At 46.3% G+C, this 25,861-nt stretch overlaps 1 protein-coding gene across 1 annotated transcript; it reads right to left on the bottom strand.

The window, feature by feature from the left end:
* Positions 1-840: 840 nt before the first annotated feature.
* Positions 841-25,605, bottom strand: TRIM29 (tripartite motif containing 29). Its single transcript, XM_050921956.1, has 9 exons — positions 24,481-25,605; positions 16,930-17,025; positions 15,036-15,269; positions 14,413-14,611; positions 10,992-11,075; positions 8,039-8,128; positions 6,674-6,775; positions 5,392-5,468; positions 841-1,662 (listed from the first exon to the last, which is right to left on the bottom strand). The coding sequence occupies exons 1-9, from the start codon at positions 25,324-25,326 to the stop codon at positions 1,600-1,602; spliced, it is 1,791 nt and encodes a 596-aa protein (XP_050777913.1). The 5' UTR covers positions 25,327-25,605; the 3' UTR covers positions 841-1,599.
* Positions 25,606-25,861: the final 256 nt, after the last annotated feature.

The raw sequence follows: 25,861 nt of genomic DNA, 5'->3' as shown, positions 1-25,861 counted from the left end.
ATACACAAATCCAACCCTATTCCCACCCAACCCCAGCCTCCTTTTCCCTCCCCAGCCCCATCCTTTCATGTAAAACATGGATATAAAAGAGGAAGTTTTGTCTGCAGAGTTAGATTAAAAAACAGCACATAGCTTTGCCATGGGGATTAACTACAAAGTAATTTTCAGCAAGCAATAAGTGCGACCTCATTCAACCAGGTGCTGCATGCGTGTGTGAGTGGGCCCAGGTGGGAGAAGGGGTGAGCTGGCTATGAACCTGAGGAAGGCTTGAACTGAACAAGTCACCAAAAGTAGCTGCAAACACTTGCTTCTCGGCTCTGCAGCAACTTGTCATTGTCAGAGAGCCAGGCAATGATCCTGCAAGGTGCCTTTAGTTCCCATTGATAGGCACTGAAGTTATAGGGAGCTGAGGGAGCTCAGCAGCAGCAAGCTCTGATGCTCTTGGAGATTTTGCATAGTTACAATGACCCCTCCCTGTTGCTCAGAGGAAAAAACTAAGCTGGATTATTGGAACACTAATCGCTTCTGCCCTGCTTTCTGGCTGGCAACAGTCATGTGACCGCTCTGTCCAGAGCACAGTCGGAAAAAAAACAACCCTGAAATATTACCCTGAGCAACAACAACAAAAAATTCCTGATCCAGAAAAAAATAATGGAACCAAAATATATAAGCCAATTTTATTTGCGGGGAGAGGGAGGAGCCCACCTAAGACATCTAATCAATCTTCCATTAGTGGGATGGATTTTCCTTTTCTTTTTGAATTTGAAGCGGTGGCTGGGGGGGCCCGTTAATGGGATGTCGAGCCTTTTTGCCATTGATTGGCAGCCAGCCCAGGGGAGGAGTGACTGGAAGTGGTTACAGTCTGATGCATCTTTGGTGGCCACTGTGAGAGGAGTGGGTGGGACTCAGAGCTCTCCTTAGTGCAGAGGCGGTGTCCACCATGTGGTAACCACTGGACACTGGCAAGGGGAAGTGTCTCCATCGAGAGGCCAAGGATTGAGTGGTTCACAGGGACAGAGCTGCCCTTCCCACTGGGGGAGGGGGGAATGTCTGCAGATTAGGTTTGAGGCAGGTGGATGGAGGAGACAAAGCTTGGCCTGCCAGTTCCCAGGATGACCCTGCCTTGTAGATTCAAAGAGCACTTCAGACTCCAACTTGGCACCTTTCACCAGCTCTACAAATGCATTCAGTGATGACTATGTGGTTGGGAGAGCAGGAAGCACATGGTATGATATTATGGAGGGGAAGGCTCAGTGCATACCATATCCAAGATCCCACCTTCCCCCAAACACGTAGGAGAAGTAGAGCAATCTGCTCCGCAGGCAGAGGAGGGTGTTGCAAGACAGGGAATAAGAAATCTACAAGGGTTGTGCTTGTTACAGTTCTCCGGGGCGGCAGAGCTTTCAAGGGAAATATAAAACAGTCCTGGGACTGATTATGAGCTGGGAAAAGTCCTCATTTCCTCTAGCACCGACCACCCTATCCAGCCCCTCCAGAGATTAGAGCAGGAAGTTTAATATAGTAGCAGGTTCATATGTGAAAATTCTTGGTTGGTTCTCCATTCACGGCACATCTGGCTTTTCCCATGGACAGCGGGATTCAAGGTGCCTCATTTGAAGTTAATCCGTTGCCTTTGTTGACGTAAAAGGGGCGGTGGTGTGACTGCAATGGAGAATTTGGGGCATGTGAATTCAGAGCAGGACTGTAGCTTGCAGTCTGTCCTTGACCTGCGCAAAATTTGCACTGCCTCCTCCATCTAATTAACCCTCCCACATACCCCTTCCACTCAAACCGTTACATATTAATAGTTCCAGCTGCTCTTTTAGCAGAGCGATACCACCCATTCCCCCTTTTTGGAAACTGGAGCCGCTTGTCTTATTCATTGCAAACGTAGCCCTTATTCTCCAGCTGCACACAGACTTTGGGTGAGTTTTGTTCTGAGGCAGAGGGTCTACACCAAGTATCTGCATTAATTAAATCCCGCGTAAGCCCTCAAAATAGGACTTAAGGGGTGCATGTGTCTGCCACCAGCCCTCTGGACAGGGCTGAATTTCACCCTTTGATTTTTGTATGTAGCTACTCATTGTTCGGAACTAAAATTGTCGATGAACTAAAATTTGAATTTATAGGATGCTCACAGACGTTGACTATGCACTGTGTGTGATGGTCAGCTAAACTGCATGGTGTTTTTCTGCTCTCTGGCTGGATGACGCAAAGCCCTTAAACGTGACTGTAAGGAATAACCATTGTTAAATAACCAGTGCTGTTGTCTGTCCTCAAGTCCACATGTGAATATAGGTTTCTGTGTGAAAAACAGCCCAGCTCTCAAAAGTCTGTGTAAACAAAACCCAGTTTGTGCAAATCTTTATGAATGATAAAGGGGCAGGAACAAAGCTGAACTTAAGCATCTATTTTACAAACTTTCCCCTACTCTATTCATTGCTGCTTTCAGTTGTGCTACTTCCCATCATCATCTAACCGAGTCATCCTGCTGTTACCGCCCAGATGATTTGGCCGGGTTTACCCTTGGGAAGGGTGTATTGCAAAAAACAACATTGGCTGGAATGAGGGAGCTTGCAGCTCTTTTAAAACACAACAGCCATGTTATGGGTTAGTTGTACTAGTTGGTTGCAACCTCTCAGACAAGATCTTCAACTCAGAGCCACCTGTATTGGTAAAATCTACCATGACTTCTCTGCTGTGCGTAGCTGCACCAGCTCAACAGGTCCTCTTAATTACCTTCTAGAATGCAGTGCATTGCTTATAGAAATCATCCAAATGCCTCTGCTCCCAACAATGTTGCTGGGCCCTGTGAGATCCACTCCAAAAATATGCTGATCCGGCCAGAGTTCTAAGGAGTCCCAAATTGTCAAAACTAGTGCAGCCATGAATAGGCGATAAGCCAGCACACAGGTAAATGAGCGAATCAGCTTTTTCATGATATAGATATCTCTGCTTAGCATTGGCCCAATGGGGTAAAAGCAAAGAGAGCCTTGGTTTTACTTCATCATGATATACTGACCTAGATCCAGATCGCATCTTGGGAAGGGTTGGGTAGATCTCTAAAAGGACTGGTTTGGGCTTATCTCTATTAATCATACCAATTAACATCGCATACACTGTGCAATGATGAGCATGAGATGGATGGATGGATGTAACATGTCCAGCCAGTCCTGCTGCTCAGCCCACATTTCTAATACCTGCTGTTCAATGCCCTCTCGTGTGTGAATTCCATTTGCTTTACAGCTCCAATTTCCAGCGTAATTAAAGAAAGAAGAAAAGCTTCCCTTTAAATAACTCTCTGCGGGCCTGCAGTTCTGGCCTCCTAGAGCATTGCAGTCTGTTTTGTGAATTAATATTTACAGGCCTTTTATAAGGTGGATTACTTAAATACATATTTAAGGCTATTTTAAAAGCCAGATTATAGGCCCAGTAGACTGTAACAGCTCCTACAGAGCCACAGCAGTCCAGAGACATGTATCTATTTTGCAACTTTTTAGTGCTCATATATATCATCTGGATTGTTTGGTTCAGGTCTATCTGGTGAATATAAGCTCTACAAATAAAATACCCCCGACTACTATATGCATGAGAAAGATATTCAGGTGTTTACAGGGGAGGAATCTACCCCGACTCTTAGGGCACTAGTAAGGGTGTGATTTGTGTTAATGGAACTGGACTGTCACAACAGGTCCATGCCCACTGTGGGGCTCATTCCTAGTAGATAGTAGATCTACCCTCAATCTCATCACTCTCAGATGGAACTGGAAATCCGCTTCTCTAGCCTTGCTTCCCTCATTATTATAGTATGCTACAGCAGCAACTTTCTGGTCTCTTCTACTGCAGGGATATCTCTTATGGGAACATTTTTTCCCAGTATGCCTTTCTGGGTCTAGTCCTTTAAATTTGGTAGAGCCAAACAGCTGTCACTATAAAGCAGCCATTTTCTAAGTGGTTGCTGCATTCTTCTTCTCTAGCTGGTAAGTGCTTTTAACTCCTGGTATTTTTTTCCCTTTCTCATTCCTAAGGTGATGGCATGTTCTTACAAATGCATAATAATCATTAAAAGATAAACTTTCTTTTGGGAAGGGGAGAAAGAGTTCTTCATGCATTTAATTTAGACTTGCAAGATGCTAAGATATTTCAGTCCTAAGGGAGATTTAGGAACCAGGAGAGAGACGTTCAAGTAGGTTTTTATGTGATCACTTGTTTTGTTAAGGACTTGTTAATCCAGTATGGTTTTTATTTTGGAATTAAATAAAATGGTCTTGCACCTTCTGTAGTCTAGTGTTTCTGATTCCTGTGAGTTGAGATATTTGGTGTTTTTTATGAAGCCCCAGCTCCTGGAGTCAGGCAATTACCTAAGAATCTCTGCTTTGGGTGTTTTTTAAAGAAAAGTAAGCCTCTAGCCAACTACAAAGGCTCAAAAAGCAGAAGGCAAGTAAAAAGAACCAGCCCCCAAATGTACTATTTTTAAAATCTCTTGAGTTTTGGATGGCCTGGCTTGTGAGATTTGAACACATGGGATTGGTAATACTGGTAGTTGTTTAGACCAGGGGGAAATGGGTGCAAAACATGACCACATGGATCTAGGAGTGTTTTATGTAATCATTTATACCACTCCAAAGTAGTCATAAGGTACAAAGTAGCAATGAATTGGGCCCACTTTTCATAAAGATTGATCCTTGTCCAGTAATATACCCCATCAGCCTTCAAGACTCTGTGATTAGTATGTGAAGTGGTCTTACGCTATGGTCTGTGGTGCACAGACTCCACAGTGTGTGTTTTCTAGGCACCATAGACCACACTTATAATAGGTGACCCCCATGCAGTGAACAGTAATATTGCAGAGTCTAAGCCAGTGGTTCTCAAACTTTCGTATTGGTGACCCCTTTCACACAGTAATCCTTTGTGTGTGTTACCCCCCACTTATACATTTAAAACACTTTTTAGAGTATTTAACACTATTATAAATGCTGGAGGCAAAGTGGGGTTTGGGGTGGAGGCTGGCAGCTCGTGACCCCCCCATGTAATAACCTTGTGACCTTCCTGAGGGGTCTTGATCCCCAGTTTGAGATCCTCTGGTCTAAGCGACTCTGGCAAAGTCTAGACTGGAGCAAATTTCCATTTAAAGCCCCAAAATTAAGATTTGAAATGGAGTTAAACCAAAACCCTGCAGCCAAACGTTTCTGAGCCATGGGCAGGTTTGGAATCCCGTCTGAACCATGCAACTCTGCCCATCTCTCAATAACACAGAGCTGACTATGAAAAATAAGAAATACTATCACTGGTGAAACACTCCTATAACTCCCAAAGTCCTGGGTGCTCCCATAGCAGTTCCTTCTCTTGCTGGAGCCCCATGAGTGCACAAGTCCAGGTCTTATTACTTACCAGCAAGGACTGCTTGGAGGATTTCCATGTCTGCGGCTGCACCTTTGCAGCTTGGTGTCTCACTATTGCAGGGTAAGCTGTGACAATACAAAACAGCTAGTTAGGAGCAGTGATGGGGTTATGATCTGGTCTGTGTAATACCCCTTCTTGCAAGCACCATCGCAAATTACAGAATTAGAAAATACACATAGGTAGGAATCATATCGTCTACGATCGAAACGCTGCCACTTCTGGGGTGGATTGCAGCCCCTATTAGAATGGTGGCACCACCATTCAACAGTTCAGGGGAAAGGAGTGAACAAATAACCTATCCAGTTAGAATGTCAGGGGAATTTATGGAGGCAGAATGTCATTAGCTAAATTAAAGTTAGTCCAAGATACCAGACTAATTGCTCTAACTCTTACAAAGAATGCAAAGGGATCTTTAATTACTGCAAAAAATCAAGACCTTGGGTTTACAGCTTAGCTGAAAGATGGCATTCCAGCAACTCTAACCATAGCTTTTATCCTGAGCTCTCCTGTTCATCTATTGGCCAGGCGTGACCCTGTTTAGCAGGAATTGATGCAATCGCAACCCTTGGCAGTAGCCAGTGAGGAGGAGAGGGTGAAATCCTGGATCCAGTGAAGTCTGAGGCTAGGATTTCACCCTGAAAGTGCATGCTCCTCTGTTTTAATTGGTGGGGGTAACACTTTTTGTCAGTAGATCTCAAAGTATATCAGTATCCCTATTTTACAGATGGGGAAATTGAGGCACAGAGCAGGGAAGTGACTTTCCCAAGATCACCCAGCAGGCCAGTGGCAAAGCCAGGAATTAGAACCCAGGTCTCTTGGGTCCCAATCCAGTGCTTTATCTACTAGGCCACACTGCCTCCCACATTATTAAGTTAGTAAAGGGTCTCCATTAGGATATTACAAGGAGGGGTCAAGGAATGTCATTCACTAGAATCACTCCCTCCCTCCCCCACACCACTGCCCAAATAACTTCTTTGCTTTCCATTCTCTCCTCACCCAACAAATCACCATAAACTGTTCATTAGATCTGACAACCCCCAAAGTTGAGCAAAATCCTGCATCGCATTAAGCTACTCCCATAACCAAGCCAGAATGAGTGTTCAGGGGTCACATGTGCCATTACTCCAGTCTCCCTTTCACAGGGAGAGCAACAGAGAATGGGATTAAACACCCCCCTCAGGTCAGTCACTACAGACTGACCTCTGAACGATGGGGTGGAAGAGGCAGATAGGGAGAAGTATAAAGCTGCAAAATCCCAAAAACCCCGTACCAGTCTTAGTGAAGAGGGTTCCATCGGACTGTTTGCTGAAGTCACCAGGTGAACTTTGCCCTATCTGGGAGAACTGATATGGCATCTTAGTTCCATTGCCCACTGGAAAAGAGAAGAGCTTATGTTACTTCGTGATGTTGCCTTCCAGGGGCAAAAGTCCTTGTCTGTGTAATCATCAACCTGTATAATGGCCTGGCACCTGCTGGGCGGAGGGACCTGAGCTCTCTGGGAATGCAAACAAAGGACTGATAATTACCCAACAGCTATCTCGTTAGTTTTAACGGATTCTTAACTGCCAGAAACAGAGGAGGAGGTGGTGGTCTGGATTTTAAAAAGCTGCCTAGGGATCTGAAATCCCAACCTTTTGGGGGGACTTTAGAAAACCTCAGCAGGACCCAACGGAGGAAGGGGAAGGCCAGGGCTGCAAATGCAGGAGTAGGTATGAGGTGGCCAGACCCAGTGAGAGAAGGTGGACGTTAGCAGGGTGTTTGTATGGTCTCAAAGTTCTGCATAGGAAGGGAAGAGTCTTTTTGCCAAGAAACCGCCGCACATGTGTGATGTGGAATGGATGGTGCTGGCACCAGGCCCTAATAAACCATTGTGCCACAAACTAGAATCATTAGGCAGACTCCAAGATTACCAAAGCTCCTTCACCATTGGAACCCTGGGCAATGCTCAGTGAAGTCAGCAGGAGTCCTCACCAGGCCTTTGGATCAGGCCCTTCCTGCTGAGGGGAGTCTAATGGCAGAGCATGTGGTAAAAAGGAGACAATCCTCCTAGCCTGCGGGTCGTACAGACAGGGCTATGAGAGAATGTTACAGAGAAATGAAGAGAGACCTAAGGAACAGGGCCAGTGTTTAGTCTGGTAGTGCCAAGGGACCAACTAAGAACAGGACCCAATTGTGCTAGGTGCTGTACAAACATAGTCTGTGCCCCAAGCTTTCAATCTACACAAAACAGAAATGAGAGGAGAAACATGGTCATATGTAAGCCACAGGCTTGAGACTCAGGAGATCTGCATTCTGTTCCCGTGTCTGCCACAGACTGCCTGCATGACTTTGGTCAAGTCACTTCATCTCTTTATGTCTTAGTTCCCTATCTGTAAAATGGGAATAACAATATTTCCTACCTCCCTTTGTCTCTATTTGGATTATAAGGGGCGGAGACTCTCCCTAACTATGTTGAGCACAATGGGGCCCTGAACCCAATTGTAATATAGATGATGATGATATAAACCAAATAGAAAAGGTTCAAATAGTGAGCTAGAGCTGCCTCAAAAGTGGCTGAAAGGGCAAGGGTGGAGAAGCAAGGGAGGTGGAGGAGGTAGAAAATGGCGAGAAGCCCTGGCACAGGTGGTAGGAATACCTTTCATTGAGAAAGCAGAGTTACCCATGCCAAGTGTCTCCTCTGTGCTTTGGAAGGAGGAATATTCCCATGCTCGGTTGTTGAAATTGGCTGCAAGACAAGAGAATCCAGTTCAGCAATCCGCTCCTGATGACCCACACCTAGGTCTGTGCCCTGGTATTGCTCCATTAACAGACTGAATCAGAACTAGCAATGGTACAGGTGAGGTTAAAGCAAGCTAGAGGGCTCGGTCCAAGCAGCAAAAGAATTGTCCATCTGTTCTTTTCACAATGCCCTGGGTGGGAGAGGAGGGCTGCTTCTCTCTCCCTCTTTCTGAGCAGTGTGAACAAAGCTCCGTCAGTGTAACAAAACGCCATCATTAGTTACATTAAGCTGCCCACTCATGCTTTTTCAGCATGATTATCTTGCAGAGATACCTGCAGGGGGAGGCTGGGACTCTGAACATGAGACACTTGTAATAGGGAAAAGTTTCTTGCACACACACACACACACTCTCTCTCACTTCACCTCCACCACTTGTGCTTCAGGGTTTCCCCAGCACTTGCTGCAGGGGTGTGGGTTTCCGCTGTGTACCTCTCTTCCAAGCTACCAGGCACCGAGGCCATATGCAAAGAGGAAAGGAGCCAGATCTCAGAAGTTCATCTACTGCCACCCTGTGGGCTGCTCTCATTTTAGCATTTCCATTCATGTTCCTTTCACATGCTGTAGCTGCAGTATCTGCACCGCTCCCTTGCAAAGCTCACCAAATACAGGGGCAAGTAACCTCCCTGTTCCAGCTTTTCAGTTGTGGGCAGGTGGTTTAAACAGACAGCGAGCTGCCCCTTGCTAGATGAGGGGTTGAGATGGCCACAAACGACTGATTTGCAAATGAATCCAGGTCCAATAACCTTTGACCACATCTCTCTCTAGTGTCCACTAGGATTACTTTGCACTAGCTGGTATGGCAGGCTGTCGTGTATGGTACTGTGGGGCCATCAGATTAAGCACTGCACGCTTGCTTCCTTGTAGTACATCCTCTAGATAGACCTCTCACTGCTTATTTGCACAGGCACTAAATCATCTGCTTTAGAGAGTGGTGTGTGTGGAACAGGCTGAGAGCCAGGAATTCCTGACTTCCAATTCTAGTGCTGACACTGACTTTGCTGTGTGACCTTGGGCAAGTCATTTCACCTTGCTTGGTTTCCCCACGTGGAGCATAACACCCATGCCACAGGGATAGTTGTGAGGATTTTTGAGTTAGTTACTGTTGCTAGAGCAGGAGTTCTCAGACTGGGGTTTGGGACCCCTCAGGGGGTCGCGAGTTTATTACATGGGAGGTTGCAAGCTGTCAGCCTCCACCCCAAACCCTGCTTTGCATCCAGCAAATATATAAAAAAGTGTTTTTAATTTCTAAGGGGGGTCACACGCAGAGGCTTGCTGTGTGAAAGGGGTCAGCAGTACAACAGTTTGAGAACTACTGTGCTAGAGGGCTCTGAAGCAGATGACTGTCCCTGTATTTAGCAAGTGCTAAGGGGTTCCCTGGGGTTCCCAGTCACAAAACCCCTATTGGCAAAAACCTCCCTCTGAAAACTAATAGAGGTGAGTGCAAGGGCCCCAGCACTGTATCAAGAGGGGGTGTCTGTTCAAACGCAGGGAGAGATGCACTGAGATGGGTATCAAAGGAATGTACAGGTTTGATAACTTGCTGTGAAGTTGTTCATTATTAGGAATAGTTGTTTGGGATCCAGCTCTCTCCTGTTCGTGAATCCTTTACGAACCAGTCTTGCTGTCTGCAAACAGCTTTACTACATGTAACTCTTTGCTGAGATCTTTGGGCAAACCATTTTCAAACCCCCGTGTCTTTTGGGAACTATTCACTTTCTGACTCTGTGCTATTTGTTGTTCTTCATAGTAGGTGATTTGTTCCCTAAATTACATGGTCTTGATTTTGTTCCCTCATTGGCTGATTAAAACAGAAAGCGCAAATGACTGAGAGCAAATACCAACTAAGGAGTAGCCTTGTTAGGGAATGAATCCCCTGTTCTCATGCCAATCGGGGCACTGTTAGGGCAGCAGCTGCTTCTCCTACAGTGTGTACATGCAAATAACAAACCAGCAAGGGGTGGCTGAGGGCGTTGGTGTGAATTCCAACCATGGCTCTGCAGCATTCAGCCAGCTCTGTGCACTACTAACCTGTGAATCCCATCTGGTTTATTAATGTGAATGTCTCATTGACTTCAGTGGGACAGCTCTGAGTAGTAAACACTGCTCCCTGTAGAGTTGCTAGAATCCAGTCCATAATGTCTATTGCACTGTAATATGTCCACCTACTAATGCAGGGGATGGATAACGTTGTGACCAATGGTATTCAGTGCAGTTCTCCATACGAGAGGATCAATCTATTCAGCAAGTGGAGCTGTGATATGGCCTATGTTCCCCAGCAATCCCTTGGCAGTGCTGGGAGTAGATCCCAAGTCTCCTGAGCTTTCATACATGTTAACAGGTTGAGGTAAAGAGCTCAATCTGCTAACCCATGTTAAACCTTCAGACTGCCCTGTCTTCACTAGAGTTTTGCCTCATGGTGGCTAAGACAAGGTCAGAGCGCACATTTGTCTGAGGGAGACAAGCCCTGAGCCCTTCTGGGCTCCTCCAGGCTTTGCACTGAAGCATGTTAGCATTCAAAGCCAGTTACCCTGGGCAGCACTTTGTCTGTTGCACTGTTTCAGAGAGCACAAAAATGTCTGTGTTTTTAGGCTAGAGAGAGGACACAGGGCCAGATCCAAACCTGGCATGAACAGTATGAAGGGGCTGAATTTGCCCGATTCCAGGATGGTGATGTGAAAAGTAAGCGGTCAGAGGAAGCAAATTACAAGCCATATGTTGCATCTCTGAGTCATGTGCGCTCTGCTTTGTTTAGAGGCAGCCCGGCCGTGGGCAGACAGAGAGCTTGAGAGAGAAGGGTCAGTCATGGTACCTTTTGGAGTAAGGAACATGGAGAATCTCTTCGTGTTGTCAGGCTGGCTCCACTCATAGTTATTGAGCATGTAGCGGTGATCACCTGGAGGAGCAGAGCAAAGTCTGAGTCAGCAAGAGGTAGGACTGGAAGAAGCAGATGCGAGGGGTAGGTGGGATGGGGCAGCACAGGTCAGGGCTTTCCCCTTTGGCCTTCCTCAGACCTTTAGGGAGAAACCATTTTGCCCTTGCAAGATGGATCCTTTGAAAACAGACTTCCTTAGTTGTGAAATTCCTGTCTAGGGCTCCTTGGAATGCCCTAGGAATGGTGTGAAGCGAGGATGGCTGTACAGCACAAAGGTATCTAAGTGGATTTGACTCCAAGGTCAAAGGCAGTCTCATCCCTTTTGAATTTAGTGGCAAAACTCCCATTAACTCCATTAGGCTCGGGATTGGAGCCGCTGTCTCAACAGGATCCTGCTGGAAAAGTTGTCTAATAAAGACCTGTCCCTGGCAGAATTTACATTAGCCTTTCCTCCCTGTCCTCTTTCCTCCTGCCCCTCTGTTCAGAGTTGGCATCATTAATGCATCAAGGCTCTGTGCAGAAGGGTCTGTTGGTGAAATTGGGGTCTTAAACAATGCGCTCGTTTGCTATATCCGGGCCTCTCTGACTGCATAGCAGCCTCCCGCTCCATCTGCCTCTGTCCTCTTTCCACGCAGACTGTGCTCCCAAGATCACTAGTGAGAAGATAGTAACCAATGTTTTGGGAAGCAGCAGTTCCTCATAGAAGAGGTAGAGGACTGAAAGGGTGGACTCAGCCACTCGATGAACCAGTGCTAGAGATCCCCATGAATGTGTGACAAGAAGCACAGGGCTCGGTGTGACAAAATAAGAAAGTTCTCTACTAGCAGCTTTGTGGATGATTCCCAAAGAGCTGAGGGATGGACAGTAAGTGCCTCCTCACTAGCTGACACTAATGCACAATTCTCCTTGGTATTACATGGATTGGACAGATAACCTGATGGCTCAGGGGAATGGAACTGGAATCAAATCCTTTCACTGGTAGGTCAAAGTCTCAAACTGGGCCACTACTGGTGGTAGCTGAGAGTTGTTATCCGCTAGCAGGTATCCAGGGAATGACATGCTAGTTTTGGGGTGCATTGGGACATGCCCATCAAATGTTTTCCGGATACACTCCTATCCATTTCCAAACAAAGAGTTTGATCTGAAGTTCTTAAACGCCAACAGGAAGACTTCCCCTGACTCAGGTGGGCTGTGGCTCTCACTCAGCGTGTTCACCATGGTCACAGGGGAGCCTTCTTGGGGATGAGCTGGGTCAGCTTATCTAGTCACGATGCCCCCATCTGCCGAGTATCACGAGCATTGGAATAGGAGAGACCTCCTCTCCGCCTGCAGGCAAATCGCCTGAGAAAAAGGAGAGGAGCCTATGAGGGGGCTGCCCTAAAGTTGAACAGATAGTGTGAAACGAGTCAGTGGGTTCTAAGGCCCTGGCCCTTGCCCATGATAGCTGCGGTCTCTGAAGAGGGGAGTCAAATTCTGCTTGGGCCATGGAAACTGAATTCCAGCCCCATCTCTGGAGGCAGAGGCCTCCGATCATATTGGTTGGGTGAGGATCTTAGACATTTGGGCAAAGGTGTATTGACAGAGTGAGGAGTTAAAATGCTCAGCTGGCTGCTGAACCTGGGTAAATAAAGGACTTTGTTCTCCTGAGCTGTCAATCTGGCACCTTTTGCCAGCAAAGAATTAAGTTTGTTCCTTGGATCTAACTGCACATGAGGAATGTACCGTCTGCGTTGAATTAATGATTCCCCATACAGAAATCCCACTGATCAAGAAGGAGCAACACTTTACAGAAGCTGACATTTTATAACCCAACCTAAATTTATGTCCACCAGCTATCCATGAGCACCTGTGTCATCAGCTGGCACAGTCTCCGTCCGTGTGAGATTTCCTATGGCCTCCAGTTTAACTCTCCCTATAGTAGTCAACCCCTTACCTAAGGGGATTCCAGCTACTCGGAGATCTGAACAACTGAGTAAAATGCATTGCAGTCAGTTTGAAAGAGGCCCCCCTACTAAACCCCTCGTTTAAAACAGCCACATCACAGCTTTGGGGCTTGGGCATTTCCCTTTGAGTGATCTGCTGCACTGGCCAGAAGTGGAAACCACTTAAAGATGAGGGATATTTTCTCTTGGGTGCGTAGATGTGGGCCCAAGCGACTGAAATTCAGACCTGGATGTGGGACTGCAAACACCCCATTCTGTGAGGATTTTCAGATCAAGGGGTTTTAGTGTGACTCATAATAAAGACATATGCAAAAAGTTGCACTGAATTGCAAACAGCTCCGAGTTCTGGAACTGGTTTGGATGAGAAGTGTTGTGTCAGGCATAGTCCTAAATGCGCAAAATTGACCCTGTGCAAAGAGCCAGCACAAGGCTTACGTGCCGCTTACATCTGACTTCAGCTGTGTTGTGAGGCCTTGAGTGGCGTATGAGCCTTCTGCTAGCTCTCTGCAAAGAGGTGAATTTCACCCAATGTTTAATTTGCTAATTGCATTGGTTTGACTCTTACGTTAGCGAATAGAGATGTGGTTTATTTGCTCTGATTTATTTTTGCCGTATTTAAACTCTCAGGATGCTGCTTGAATGTTCTGCCTTTTTGCAAGACTATTAAGCAGGCACCTGTTATAACAACAAGCGGAGTCTCTTTGGAGACTGATATTAAACAGTTTCACTCCACTAATACATTATTTCTCCCAGTGAAGTTTTTTAACAATGAAAGATCAAATGGGTTGCAGGTGAGCTTGTTGGGTTGACTCAGGGAGTCTGTTAATTCAGGCCAATAAGTAATTGTAGAGTTATTTCCTTGCAGTCACTAGATACAAACTCTGCCGCCTTTCAGTGTACCTGTGGCTTGCAGATACGAACGCTGTGAAGAGTTTTTGGATTACCTGAAATAACTTTTCCTAGCAGTCTGAACACCCTTGGACTTGTTAGCCAGATTTTAAGCAGTGTTCACTAAACTATTGGTAAAATTTTCTAAAGTGCCACAGATTTAAGCATTGCTGCAAGCAGTGCTGCAAGGCCTAAGTCACAGATGGCGAAGTCCATTCTGTGTTACACAGGAGGGCAGACTAGATGATCACAGTGGTCCCTTCTGGCCTTAGAATTTAGACTCTATGAATCTTCAGAAGTGACTCGGAAGCTTACATCTGTTGACCTTTGAGCTCTGACCTGATCGCTGACTTTGTCTCACCTCCTTTGCTGGAGTTTGGGGAATGGGCTGGAAAATTTCAATGGGGAAAAAAAAATAAGGTTAAAGTGTTTTTACAGGGAAATGCTGTGACCTGGAGATGGGGTTAACTCTGCATACGAATAGAAAGCAGAAAGGGGGAGGGAGGAGCAGCTCAGGGAAACACTACCGTTCTCCATGTGATTCCTCTCTATGAAGTTCCGGCTGAGGTCTGCCTTGCAGATCTTTTCCACATGTCTCATGCAGACGTTCAGCAGATCATCCCGGAGAAGCCCCATCGACGGGCTCATGGTGTCCCCGTCCAGCAAGACGCTGTAAGTCGGGAGAGATGGCGGGGCAATATAGTTCCTCATCATTGTGCCAAATTCCTGCCAACCGGAAGGTGTGGAGGTTAAAGTACTGAGAGGCTAGGATGCAGGGGAGTCTAGGGAGAGATAGGGGTACAGGAGAGGTTAAATACAATGGGGATTAGGGCCCTGAGGAGGCTGGGGGATGTTAGGTTTCATGAAAGGTATCGAGGTCAATCAGCTAAGATTGTGCATCACTCCTAGGCAATGCAGTATCATGTGAACTTCCTCTGATCATTGAAAGCCTTGGATACCCTGCTTAGTTAGTTGATTCCTGCTTATGTCAGGGGTATGTCTCCCAAAAACAGTCTCTAACATTTCACAGCAAGATTGCCAGCCAGCGTAAATTGACCCCGCTCTGTTATGCCTGTGGATCATCTGCCCATCAGAGGTATCCCTTTCTTAGTAGAAACAGGAGTAGAGGAAAGATACAGCCTCGATTTACCTGCAGGAAGAGCACCGAATCGCTGATCTGATGTATCTGCTCCCTGGTCTCTTTGTCCTCCTGCAGCAGCTTTGCCCTCTCTTCTAGCTCCTCCACGATTTCTTTTATGTTCTCCACTGCAGTCTTTTCCCTCTGGTCCAGGGCAGCCTTCACCTCATCCCGTTGCTTCTCCAGGTCGCGGACCAGCTCTTTGTAATGCTGATCCACGGTAGCTTTCTCATTGGTGGTGAAGTTCTAGTGGGGGGATATAGAAGGCACGTGGCATGAGGTGCTCGGACCAGGGACTCCAGCAATCCAACACTATCACAATGTATATTCAGGAGGCAGAGACCCCTCCCCAGCACCTCCAGCTATTCCACACATGGGCAGGCCCCTTCATCCCATTAGGCAGCGTTTGTGCATGCAGATCCCCTAATCTATCAAAATGCAAGCTGGAGAGGCTGAAATCCTAGGCTGGGTCTAAGAAGTCTCCATGTACACTTCTCCAGACAGTAAGTTCTCTGGGCTAGGGACCCTGCCTGTGTTTGTGAAGCACCCAGCAGGGGCCCTGACCCTGGGTGGGGTTTCTGAGTGCCACTGCAAAATAAAGATTCATCACTGTCACTTAAAGGGAATGGTTTACTAGAGTGAAACCGTTGGGACTGAGGCTCATGGGGTGACAGAGCATTCTCAGCAGCCAGTCCATGGGAGCAGAGATCCTACTCTAAGTTCTGGCCACATTAGAAAAGTTACATTGATATAACTCTGTTTGCTAGGGTTGTGTTCTACCAGCATGGCTATAGCAGTATTACTTCTAGTGTGTATGCAGTTATAGTGTAAGAGCTTATATACACTGCACTAAGATGCACCCATATAAGCACGTTTGTACTGGCATGAATGTGTCCACACTTGAAGGGTTTTTGCCATGTTAACTATGCCAGTGTAGTGACAGTAGCAAACATTTCTAGTGTAGACAAGCCTATTTCCCTTGGACTTTCAAGAAAGTCCTAGGTTCTGAAGTGACACTTGAAAATAGGATCTGGGCTCCTAAGTCACTTAGGCCCAGGTCCTCAGTAGTATTTTGGTGCCTAATTCCTACCGAAACCAATGGAATTACCTAAATACCTTTGAGGATTGGTCCTTTGGCCCTTTTGAAATTGTGTCCCAGAATGACCAAGGATAGCCCCATGTTCAGGCCTAGGCTTTCTAGGTTGACTTCCCAAAATAATATTAAAGGGAAAAAGAAAACCAAGGCACAGTTGTGGAAGGATTGAGAGAAGGCAGGATTTCTTGTTGACTGTACATACTTGGTTGGGCCTGGTGTCCAGGTAGGGTGTGAATTATGTTGACTGATATTTACGTTGGTCCCCTCCTATGAATGTAGATATACCAATATAAAGGTGCCTATATCAGTATAGCTTATTCCCTTTCCCATACAGAAATAAGCTTAGTAGTATAAGGCACCTTTCCATTGGTGTAACTTGATCCGTATTGCAGGGGCTGAATTATTTTAATTATGCCAGTATAGCTGAGCCAACCCAACCTCTGTGTGTGAATGAGCCTTTGGTGATGATTGCTGGATGGAGAGAGAGCACCAGTAACCCCAGGCAAGGAGGTAACAAGGATAGTCATCTAGCAAGTCCATCTTGTGCGTTCTTGGTCTCCTGCAGGGTGTGTCTTGTGAGAACTGCAGTGGACACCATTCTCCCAGACTTAGAATAAGTGTGGCTGATCAGGTGATAAGAGTGGAGTGGAGGGAGGGAGAAATGGGTGTGATGTGAGAATATGAACGAGAGAATCAGAGCACAGGAAAAGGGGGGAGGTGAAAGGGGCAGGAAAGTGTGAAAAACAGCGGAAAGCATGTGGGTGAGAAGGGGAAAGTTGGGGAAAGCCAAAGAGTATGTCCCATCCTCACCTTGATGCGATCCTTCTCCTTTTGCCACTTATCCATTTCATCTTCTACCTCTATGATCTTCAGCTGCAGCTGCTCTTTCTGCAGCGAGAGCTCGGCCTGTGGGAGGGAGGAGAGGGGGAGACCTGTGAAATGGAGCAGCAGCGTATGGCCTACTTCAAAGAGAATTTCTGCTTTTACTTATGCATTTGGCCCTGAATCATAATGGCTGGGAGCTACAGGCTCCTGGCACCACTTCAATGGATATCATACACTGGCAGCTGGAAAAGATCCCAATGTCTTCAGTTGGGTCAAGAGATGTGGCTTCCTAAGCAAAAGAAGCAGCAGAATTTCCTGATTGGGAAGGGTGGGATTGCAAATGGTACTGCTTTTAATCATGCTGGAGTCATTAGCTGGAGGGCAAAGAGGCTTGTTTCAAAATTCAGCTGGGTATGAAATGAAGGGCCCAACCCAGGGCGTGTTTGTGCAGCAGTAGCAGTTTTCATGTAATTATGGAATGACATTTGATTAGTGTTGCAACCGGGGATGACGCCCCCAGCAGGAATTCTGTTGAGACAGGACTGTGGATTAACGTGCTCTGAGTCTAGGGTTTTAATGTTCTGATAGAGCTGGGTGAAAGCAGCAAAACAAAAAGGGAGGTGGGGGTGACTGGGAACATTTGCTTGGTCTAAATCAGCAACTTTGCTTTGATACTTTCATGAGTCCTTTTTATTGGCTTCCCACGAACATTTGTACAACTGATTTATTTGTCAATGAGGATATTCATGTAAAGAGAGAGAGAGCCCAAATACCTATGCAGTTATGAGTTGTGTAACCTATCTATCAGTGTTTGCCGTGTTTCCCTCGACATTCTGTCCTCAAAGGGTGAGGATGGTCTGGTTCCCACCTCTAGAGCCTAGCTCAGGTTGTAGTGATACATATCTTAAGCTCTGGAGGTCCCTGGTCCAATCCCTGGGATCGGCCAAGATGGGTGACAATCATCTTTGCACAGCATAGTGAATTGTGTCAGGAGAATTTGTGTGACTATTTCAAGGTCTTCCACTTCGGGGTAATAAGGCTGGGTTTACACTATAATTGTAACTAGGTCAGGGAATCTGGATATAATGCTGGTTTGCTTACAATATCATTCAGTTGTGCCATATCCCATACTTCAGCTAAAGCTAGTTTCAAAGATCCAAAGTACTTTTAACTCTCTCTGGCTACACTGGCAGCTGAGATCACTCACTATGTGTGTAACCCACTCTGTCCCTGTTTATGGGGTACCTGGGCACCACAGAGGCGAATGAGCTGCTACAGCCATGGCTAACAGAAGTAGGTCATCTAGCTACTTCTAGCCATTCCAACCACATTGTAAGTAGGTTCCCTATCTTAATTATAGCTGTAGCGTAAGTAGGGTCTAAAGGTTTCAGTCATCCAGTCGTGTAGTGGAAAGAGGACCATGCGATTTAAGTGATTAGCTGCACAACATAAAGAATGCACACAGCAGAAAGTCAGCCAAACAAGCGCAACCAAGCTCAAGCCAAGGAAATCTATCTACTAGGTTCTTACACTTGTGCCCATCACCATGGTATCAGAGTGCCAGCTTGAGCAAACTGCAGCAGCTTTTAAGACCCATTGGTTCAAACTGTCCCTCTTTAATAAGTCCCTATTTATCAGAGAAAACATCATTTACCAGGTTTTTTCCTATTGCCCCATCCAAAACAAATAAAAATGCAGCCACTCCAGTATAGCTCAGCGAAGTTAAAAGTTGCATCCCTGTTTCTCCCATGAAATCTCGCTCAGAACAATCTTTGCAAGTTGGTATCTGTGATCCTCTAAACCATTTTACGGTTCCTAGGTCTGGGAAGGCCCCTTTGGGCTGTTGGACTGTGACTACCAATATAGAGCCATATCCCAGTGTTCCAGGTGTACAGAGATTGGCTGTGGGAAAGGATGTGTCTGGGGCTTCTTCACTGATTAGCTCCAGCTAACGTACAATGAGAGGAAGAGGGAAGGTGGATTGGCCTCAGGAAAAGATACTATGACAATGGGGGTGCGGAATACTGATATATCTAAGATAGAGGAGATTTTGCTGGACCTCAGAGCTGGAAGGTGAAGGGATGAGACTTAATTCCTTGATTTGTCTTTAGGGAATAGGTTACCTGGAGCAGCCTATTCTGGAACAGTCCCTGACCATGTAGCAGTCTTCCTGAAGGCTCTCTTTCTCTCCTTCATGCTGTGCAATGTCATATAGAGGGCACAGTCAACCATCAGTGCAGAGGTGGAACGCCATGGGATGCGAACCCTTTGGATCCAAGCCCCCATTATCCTCTAATAGCCAGCTCAAATTCAGAAATGAGACTGAACAGCAAGGGGTTTTTTCACAGACAGCCAGGCCTGTGGGGTTACCTTCTGGGGGCACTGAATGGTTAATCAAGGGAAGAGTTGGATTACGAAGGTGGTTTTCTCGTAAGGGTTATTGGTATCATTTTCAGGAACAAGATCTTGGTGGTGTGGCTGGAAAGCAAGTGACAGTGCGGAGGGGTTTAGGTCTGCAGGGCATTGTGGCTTTCTTTGGAATGGATGGACTCTTTCTGGAGGGAGGAGGACTGGATAGAGAGCACTGTCAAGAGAACTGAAGCTGATGGATGGAGGTGATGATGATCCTGAATTTTGATAGTACTTTTTGTGAAAATGGATCCCTATAAGATTCCCCCAATTATTACTAGCTCACTGTATAAGTTTTATAATTATCCCTGCCTCCAGCACTGAAATGCAGCTGCCTCTAGGGTGGAATGAGGCAGGTGTTTTAACAAGAAATACTTCTCTAGAGGGTGACCAGATGTCCCGGTTTTATAGGGATAGTCCTGATTTTTGGGTCTTTTTCTTATATAGGCTTCTATTACCCCCCACCACCCTCACTCCGATCTTTCACACTTGCTGTCTGGTCACCCTACTTCTCTATGATTTAGTGCAAGAATGCCATTTTTGATCTAAATCATAGAGGCAATTCAGGTAGCCAGAATCTAAATATTGTACTTATCCACACCTGATATGGCACCAGGGCCAAGGGCAGATGGGAAAGTTTATGAAGACACCAGCAAAAGACAAGAAAGATGCAGATTAAATCAAGTGGATTGGTGGCGGGGGGTTGGTAACTGAAGCAAATTAGAGTACTCTGTGGAGAGGTAATTTATAAAAAGGATGGAAGATGCAAAAACTGTTCACAGAAAAGAACAGGGAAAATAATCTAAAAGTAAGCTGGGAGGTAGAATGGAAAGAGAAGGAAATTTGAATGCAGCAGAACTCATGACAAGAGAATTAAAAGATCTGAAGACAAAAGTCCCAATTCATTATTGGGTAAGTACATCAGAGTGGCCACACTAGGTCAGACAATTGTCCTTCTAGCCCAGTGTCCTGTCCTCCGACAGTGGCTAATGACAGGTGCTTCAGAGGGAATGACCAGATCTGGACAATTTATCGAGTGATCCATCCTCTGTCGTCCACTACCAGCTTCTGGCAATCAGAGGTGTAGGAACACCCAGAGCATGGGGTTGAGTCCCTCGCCATCTTGGCTAATGCCATTGTTGAATCTATTCTCCATGAGCTCATCCAATTCTTTTTCGAATCCAGTTATGGGTCTGAATATATCCAGAGGGTTTGGGCAAAGGTGCCTTTTGGGTGCCTTTATCCTGGGGCTACCTAGGAGGCCGGTTTAGCATCCAGTGCAGATTAAAGCACTCAGAGCTGGCCTAAATTCCACCCAGCTGCTTGTGGCCCAAAGAGGCTATTTTGGCAACTGGGAATAGCCAGAGCACAGTGATGTTTCAGCCACCCCCACACCAATGCATAGGGACAGCCTTACAGGAGGGATTTTTAGGGTCTCACAGAGACATTGTGCAGCTCCACGCTACTTAGGGAAAATTCCCCTGTGATGGGAGGCTTCCCCAAGGTCCAGATCTATTGGCTTTGCTCTCATACTGCTCAATTTTTTCCAATAGTTTAAGAACCAAACAGTGGAGGGATTGGGTCAAGCTTTCCCTCCCATAATGGTCTGTGGAATGCAAAGGTTGGAGAACCCCTGCTCAGGTTACTCCAGGCCTCATCTACTTTGGTGAATTTGGCCCTGTGACTATAACTGCACCAGCACAAAATCTTAATGGAGAAGCAAAGTTGCTCTAAGCAGTGATTTGCAGTAGTGCAGCTTACCCAGCCTTCAGGTTGTCAATAACTACATCACTGCAAGATGTGCTGCCCTCGAAGAGAGTGTCTGCATTAGGATCACATCTACAACAGCAGCAAAACTTCTCCAGTGGCTGAAACCTCCAGTGTACACAAGGTCTCATAGACAAGCCAAACCAAAACATCGCCTTACATCAATGGGGGAGGGGAAAAAAGTGCCTCCACTGTGTATATCAGTGACTGTTTGCTCTGTAGCAGACAGCCTGTAACAATACAGAAAGGGCACTGAGTCGAAGCACCCCAGACCATCGGAATGAATAGTCAACTTCAAAGCCTTGTTCGCTCCATTTAAAGCCACTTTGTTGAAATGAGCAACGCCCAGTTCCCGTCACTTGAATGTCAGTTCTCAACCACTTCATTAAACCTGCTGTACAATGTAAACTTTTCCTTAAAGGGAAAAGAAAAAAAAAATCAAAGCACTCTCCACTAGATCTGATCTGACATGCAGAGTATGAAGGCTAGGGATGGACGGTAATGCAGTGTTATTTACAGATCTGTGGTGGTTGGGTATTTCCGATACTTTCTCGTTTGAAAACAGGCCTGCAAAACTGTTTGTGAACTGAGTCTCTTTTTAAAATGCCGGGAGTCATCTGTGCTGCAGAATTCTCTTGGCCAATCAGTTTTGTGTGTGTGCATTTGCTATCAGCAGCCACCATTTGCCGACATTTTGTACTGCTATCTTAGCTTTATGATTTGTTGCTTTTTCAACAGCCTGGCCCTGAGGATGTGTTACTGTTAGTTTAAATCTGTAGCAGGAAACTAACTAGGAAGGGTGCCTTGGGGAGGATTTAAGTGGATACTCTGCAGTGTAGCAGAGGGAAAGACAGGGAGAGGCAGGATGGTTCGGTGGGTGGAATGCTATCCAGGAGACCAGCGTTCAATTCCCTGCTCCACCACAGACTTGCCTGTGTGATTTTTGGGTAAGTCACTTTGTCTGTCTGCCGCAGTTTCCCATCTGTAAAATGGGAATAATAACATTGCCCTACCTTGCAGGGGCGATGTGAGGGTAAATGTATTATAAAGATTGTGAGGTGCTCAGACCCTATCGTCAGGGGATTGTATAAGTATCTACGATAAGGAGAACATAGTTGGGTATGTGACAGGTTGGTGCATCTTACCGTGTTCTCAGGCATTCAAAGCAATCAATAGAATCAAGTATAACAAGAAAGAAAAATAACGTTGCTGCAAGAATCCCATGTATTTGGGCTAAATCTCAATGGATTCCAAGGAAGGAGAATCCCTACAGATTTCCCTTGTTGTCAGATGATGAGCAGCAGAAGGACCTGATTGTTTGTGGGAAGTTTCTGACTCCAGTTTGTGGTGGCCTTTTAATTCGTTAATTAGCTTCCACCACTCACAAGCCATTATAAATGCTAATGTAGATACTCTCCCATGTTCCTTCCTCATTATGGGTCAGCCTAGAATGCATTAACCAGCACCAGAAACAAATGAGCAACTACAGTTAAACTAATTGATTTCCAATTAATTCCAGTTACAACATGGCCAAAACCTGTAGTCTGGAAAACCCTTGTGCATGTGTGTGATTCATACGGATAAACCCCTAAATCCTTTAGGCTTAGCAAGCAGTGGAAATAACACAGTTCAGGGATGTATTTGAAGTCCTGCTTGAGTTCCCCAGGGGCTCAGTCGTGGCACTAATGAGAGCCAAATAAATAGACAAAGACAGATATGAGAAATCAGATAACATCACTTAAGTCCTGGGGGCGGGAGGAGGCTATCTTTGTGCTGCGCAGTTGCGGTCACTTGCTTACAGTCAGGATATTCTAGGTTCATCAAGCAACAGCGAGGATGCAGGGCTGCTGGGAGACCTGAGTTAATCAGAAGAACTAGAGAGAACATGGCAGACAGTGTTTTAAGGCAGAGAACAGAGATTAAGCAGGGACCTCCCTGAGATTAGACATGATGTTAAAGGGAACAGAGGCGATGCAGATGCTACAAGGCATCAAATGTAACAACGAGGCATGAAATTAACCTGCAGACTGTGAAAGACCTTCACGGATTTAGATGGGATTTCTTTATATAGAGAGTTGCTGAGATATGAGCAAACCGTCATTTAGGCTGGTTTTAAAAAGCAGCTAGATGAGGACAATGTTACAAGCAAGACTGCAAACAGTGTAGGAGAGGATGGAGATTAGACAGACTTTCCTGCTGCCCTTCTTAAACATTAACACATCTGATCATTCTAGATTCCCTGGAAATCCCTCTTGCATGCACTTAACTGAAAAGGGTGGGCTGTTTCCTTCTGCTCGGTCTTGGAAAGAGTTAAACCAGTTCTCTGTTTTTAGTGTTACTGAAGAATTCCCAGCCGCTCTGTCCATATTGGCATTTGTATTTTCCTGTTCACCATGGTATCTGAGTGGCTTCCCAATCCTCAAAGGAAGGATGGGTTTGTGCTTAAAGCACAGGAATGAGATCTGGGTCCATTTCCTGACACTTTCCTGTGTGACCTTGGGCAAGTCACTTGATCTTTGTGTACCTCAAGTCCCCATGTGTAAAATGGGGATAATGGGCCTTTTTCTGTCCTATCTATTTCAATTGGAAGGTCTCTGGGCAAGGACTAACCAATACAGCACCTAGCACAATGGGGCCCTGACCTCAATCCCATACCTCTGTAGTAACCGTACTGCATCCACTCAGTAAATAAACCAAATAAAGGTGGGAAGGTCTTTCTTTAGCCCTTATTTTAGTGAGGCAACTACATTCTCTTGCAGACTTCCTCTCCAATAGGATTCCAGTCCTACAAGCTTCTGTACACGTGAACAGCTCAGTGATGATAGCACTTTGCATTTACTAGGCAGCTTTTGTCCCAACAAAGAGCGTGCCAGCAGTATTGTCATCTCCACGGGGGAAAAAACAACCCCGGAGAGGTTCAGCCCAACCTTTTCAAAAGTGGCCACTGATTTTTATTTTTTTGAGGACCACCACTTTTGGGTCCCCAACTGGAGATACTTTGAAGCTGAATTAGGTCCTACCTGCCTAGGTTTGTGAACCGAAAAACTGAGGCATTCAAAATTTGAGGTTGCTCTTAAAAAATTGGGTCCTGAATGATTTGCTCAAGGTCACACAGTGAGCTAGGGGCACAGCAGGGACTAGAACCTAGCTTGCCCCACATCTATCCCCAAGATCAGCCCCTTACTAATATCATCCAGTGCACCAGCAACGTCCATTCCAGTGCTCCACCCCCAAAGTAAGTAACATTATACCGAGACATTCTTTGGGGTGGGGGGAGTTGCAGGGTGGGAACAGAATGGGAGCTATCCACTATTTGGATGAGTGGAAAGAAAGATGGGAACAGGCAGTGGGGAGCGTTACCTCTTTCCCCGATTTCTCAACCTCCACCGTCACTGTGGTGTGGTTCTTGTGCTCCTGGAACATGCAGAGGTAGCAGATGCACATCTGGTCTGTCTGGCAGAACAGCTCCATGGTCTTGCCATGCAGCGGGCACTTCCTGGCTTCAAAGTCCTTGATGGGATCCAGCAGCTGGTGATCCCGGAAAGCAGCCCCCTCCAGATGGGGCTTGAGGTGCAGCTCGCAGAAGGAAGCCTGGCACACCAGGCAGGACTTCACTGCCTTCTGCTTGTTATCGATGCAGGAGTCGCACAGGACCTCTTCCAGCTTCACCCGGGGTCTCGACCCAGGCACTCTGTTGTAGCTAGGTCTCTTCAGGTCCCCTGTCTCCACCAGAGGGAGTGAGGGCTTCTTCAGGTCCCCTATCTGCCCACCTGAGTACAATGACCTCCTTCCCTCTCCTTCACTGGAGAAGGTCTTTTTTGACTCTGCAAAGAAGAGTGGTTTCCTTAAGTCCCCTTTGTCTACAAAGGAGATGGGGGGGCGACTCACATCCCCAAGCTGCACCCCAGGGTATGATGGCTTCTTCCCGTCCCCTGAATCCATGCTGAAGTAGGTTGACTTCTTCTCGTCCGACTCCACAAACTGGATGATCGGCCTCTTCCAGTCAGTCCCCGAGTAGATGGAGCTCTTCAGTTTCCCCGTCTCAAGAGAAGGACTGCCGGTGCTTTGGGCACCTTCCTTCTCGCCCCCACTGGGACTGGTGGACTTCTTCAGCTCCTGTCCCTCTTTCTTAGGCGGGGAAGGACAAGTCACATCATCTTGGTTCCCAGCCACACCATTGGTCCTTGCAGCACACCCTGTTTCCATTGTGCAGAGGGAGGATTTGTCCTTTCTGTACCCTTGCTCCTTTCTCAGCCCTCTTGGCAGGGGGTAGATCTTCTGTCCAACTGCTCTTCTCTGTAGATCAGGCAACCTTGCTGGTGGTTGGGTCAGCAACGAGTGGAGGCGGAATGCAGGAAAGCCTCTGCCTAAATGACACACCTTGAGCTGCTGGGAGGTGGAGAACACCAGAACTATGCTGGGTAGAGCCAGAGAGAGAGAGATGTTAAAAAGGGATCAGAAGCTGCAGCTGTGCGATTAATTATACAAGGCAGCCCACACCCAGAACATTCTTGCCTAACCAGGTTTTGGAAGGAAGGGTTGTTTACATCCTTTTTTAAAAAATAATAATAATAATAATTTTGATCAAGATGCAGCAACCGGTTCTGCAGCTTGTTTTGAAAATAATGACTTTCTTGCCATCAGGAGCTGAGTTTTACCTCCTTTCAGATGTGGGCAGGGCTAGAGAGTGTGAGGTCAATGACTTCAGTTTCACTGAGTTTCTCTCACACACTTGCATGAA

The sequence above is a fragment of the Gopherus flavomarginatus genome, chromosome 13 (assembly GCF_025201925.1).
Source record: "Gopherus flavomarginatus isolate rGopFla2 chromosome 13, rGopFla2.mat.asm, whole genome shotgun sequence".
Classification (NCBI taxonomy): Eukaryota; Metazoa; Chordata; order Testudines; family Testudinidae; genus Gopherus; species Gopherus flavomarginatus.
The sequence above is the reverse complement of the archived record's forward strand: the minus strand, read 5'-3'. Positions and strand labels throughout refer to the sequence as shown.

Bases quoted from the DNA above. Each gene is read 5' to 3' on its own strand.
- TRIM29 (XM_050921956.1), bottom strand. From the start codon at position 25,326: ATGGAAACAGGGTGTGCTGCAAGGACCAATGGTGTGGCTGGGAACCAA. The intron at 15,270-16,929 runs GTGAGGATGGGA...TCCCCCCACTAG, and splicing joins AGGAGAAGGATCGCATCAAG to AACTTCACCACCAATGAGAA. The intron at 14,612-15,035 runs GTAAATCGAGGC...TCCGGTTGGCAG, and splicing joins ATTCGGTGCTCTTCCTGCAG to GAATTTGGCACAATGATGAG.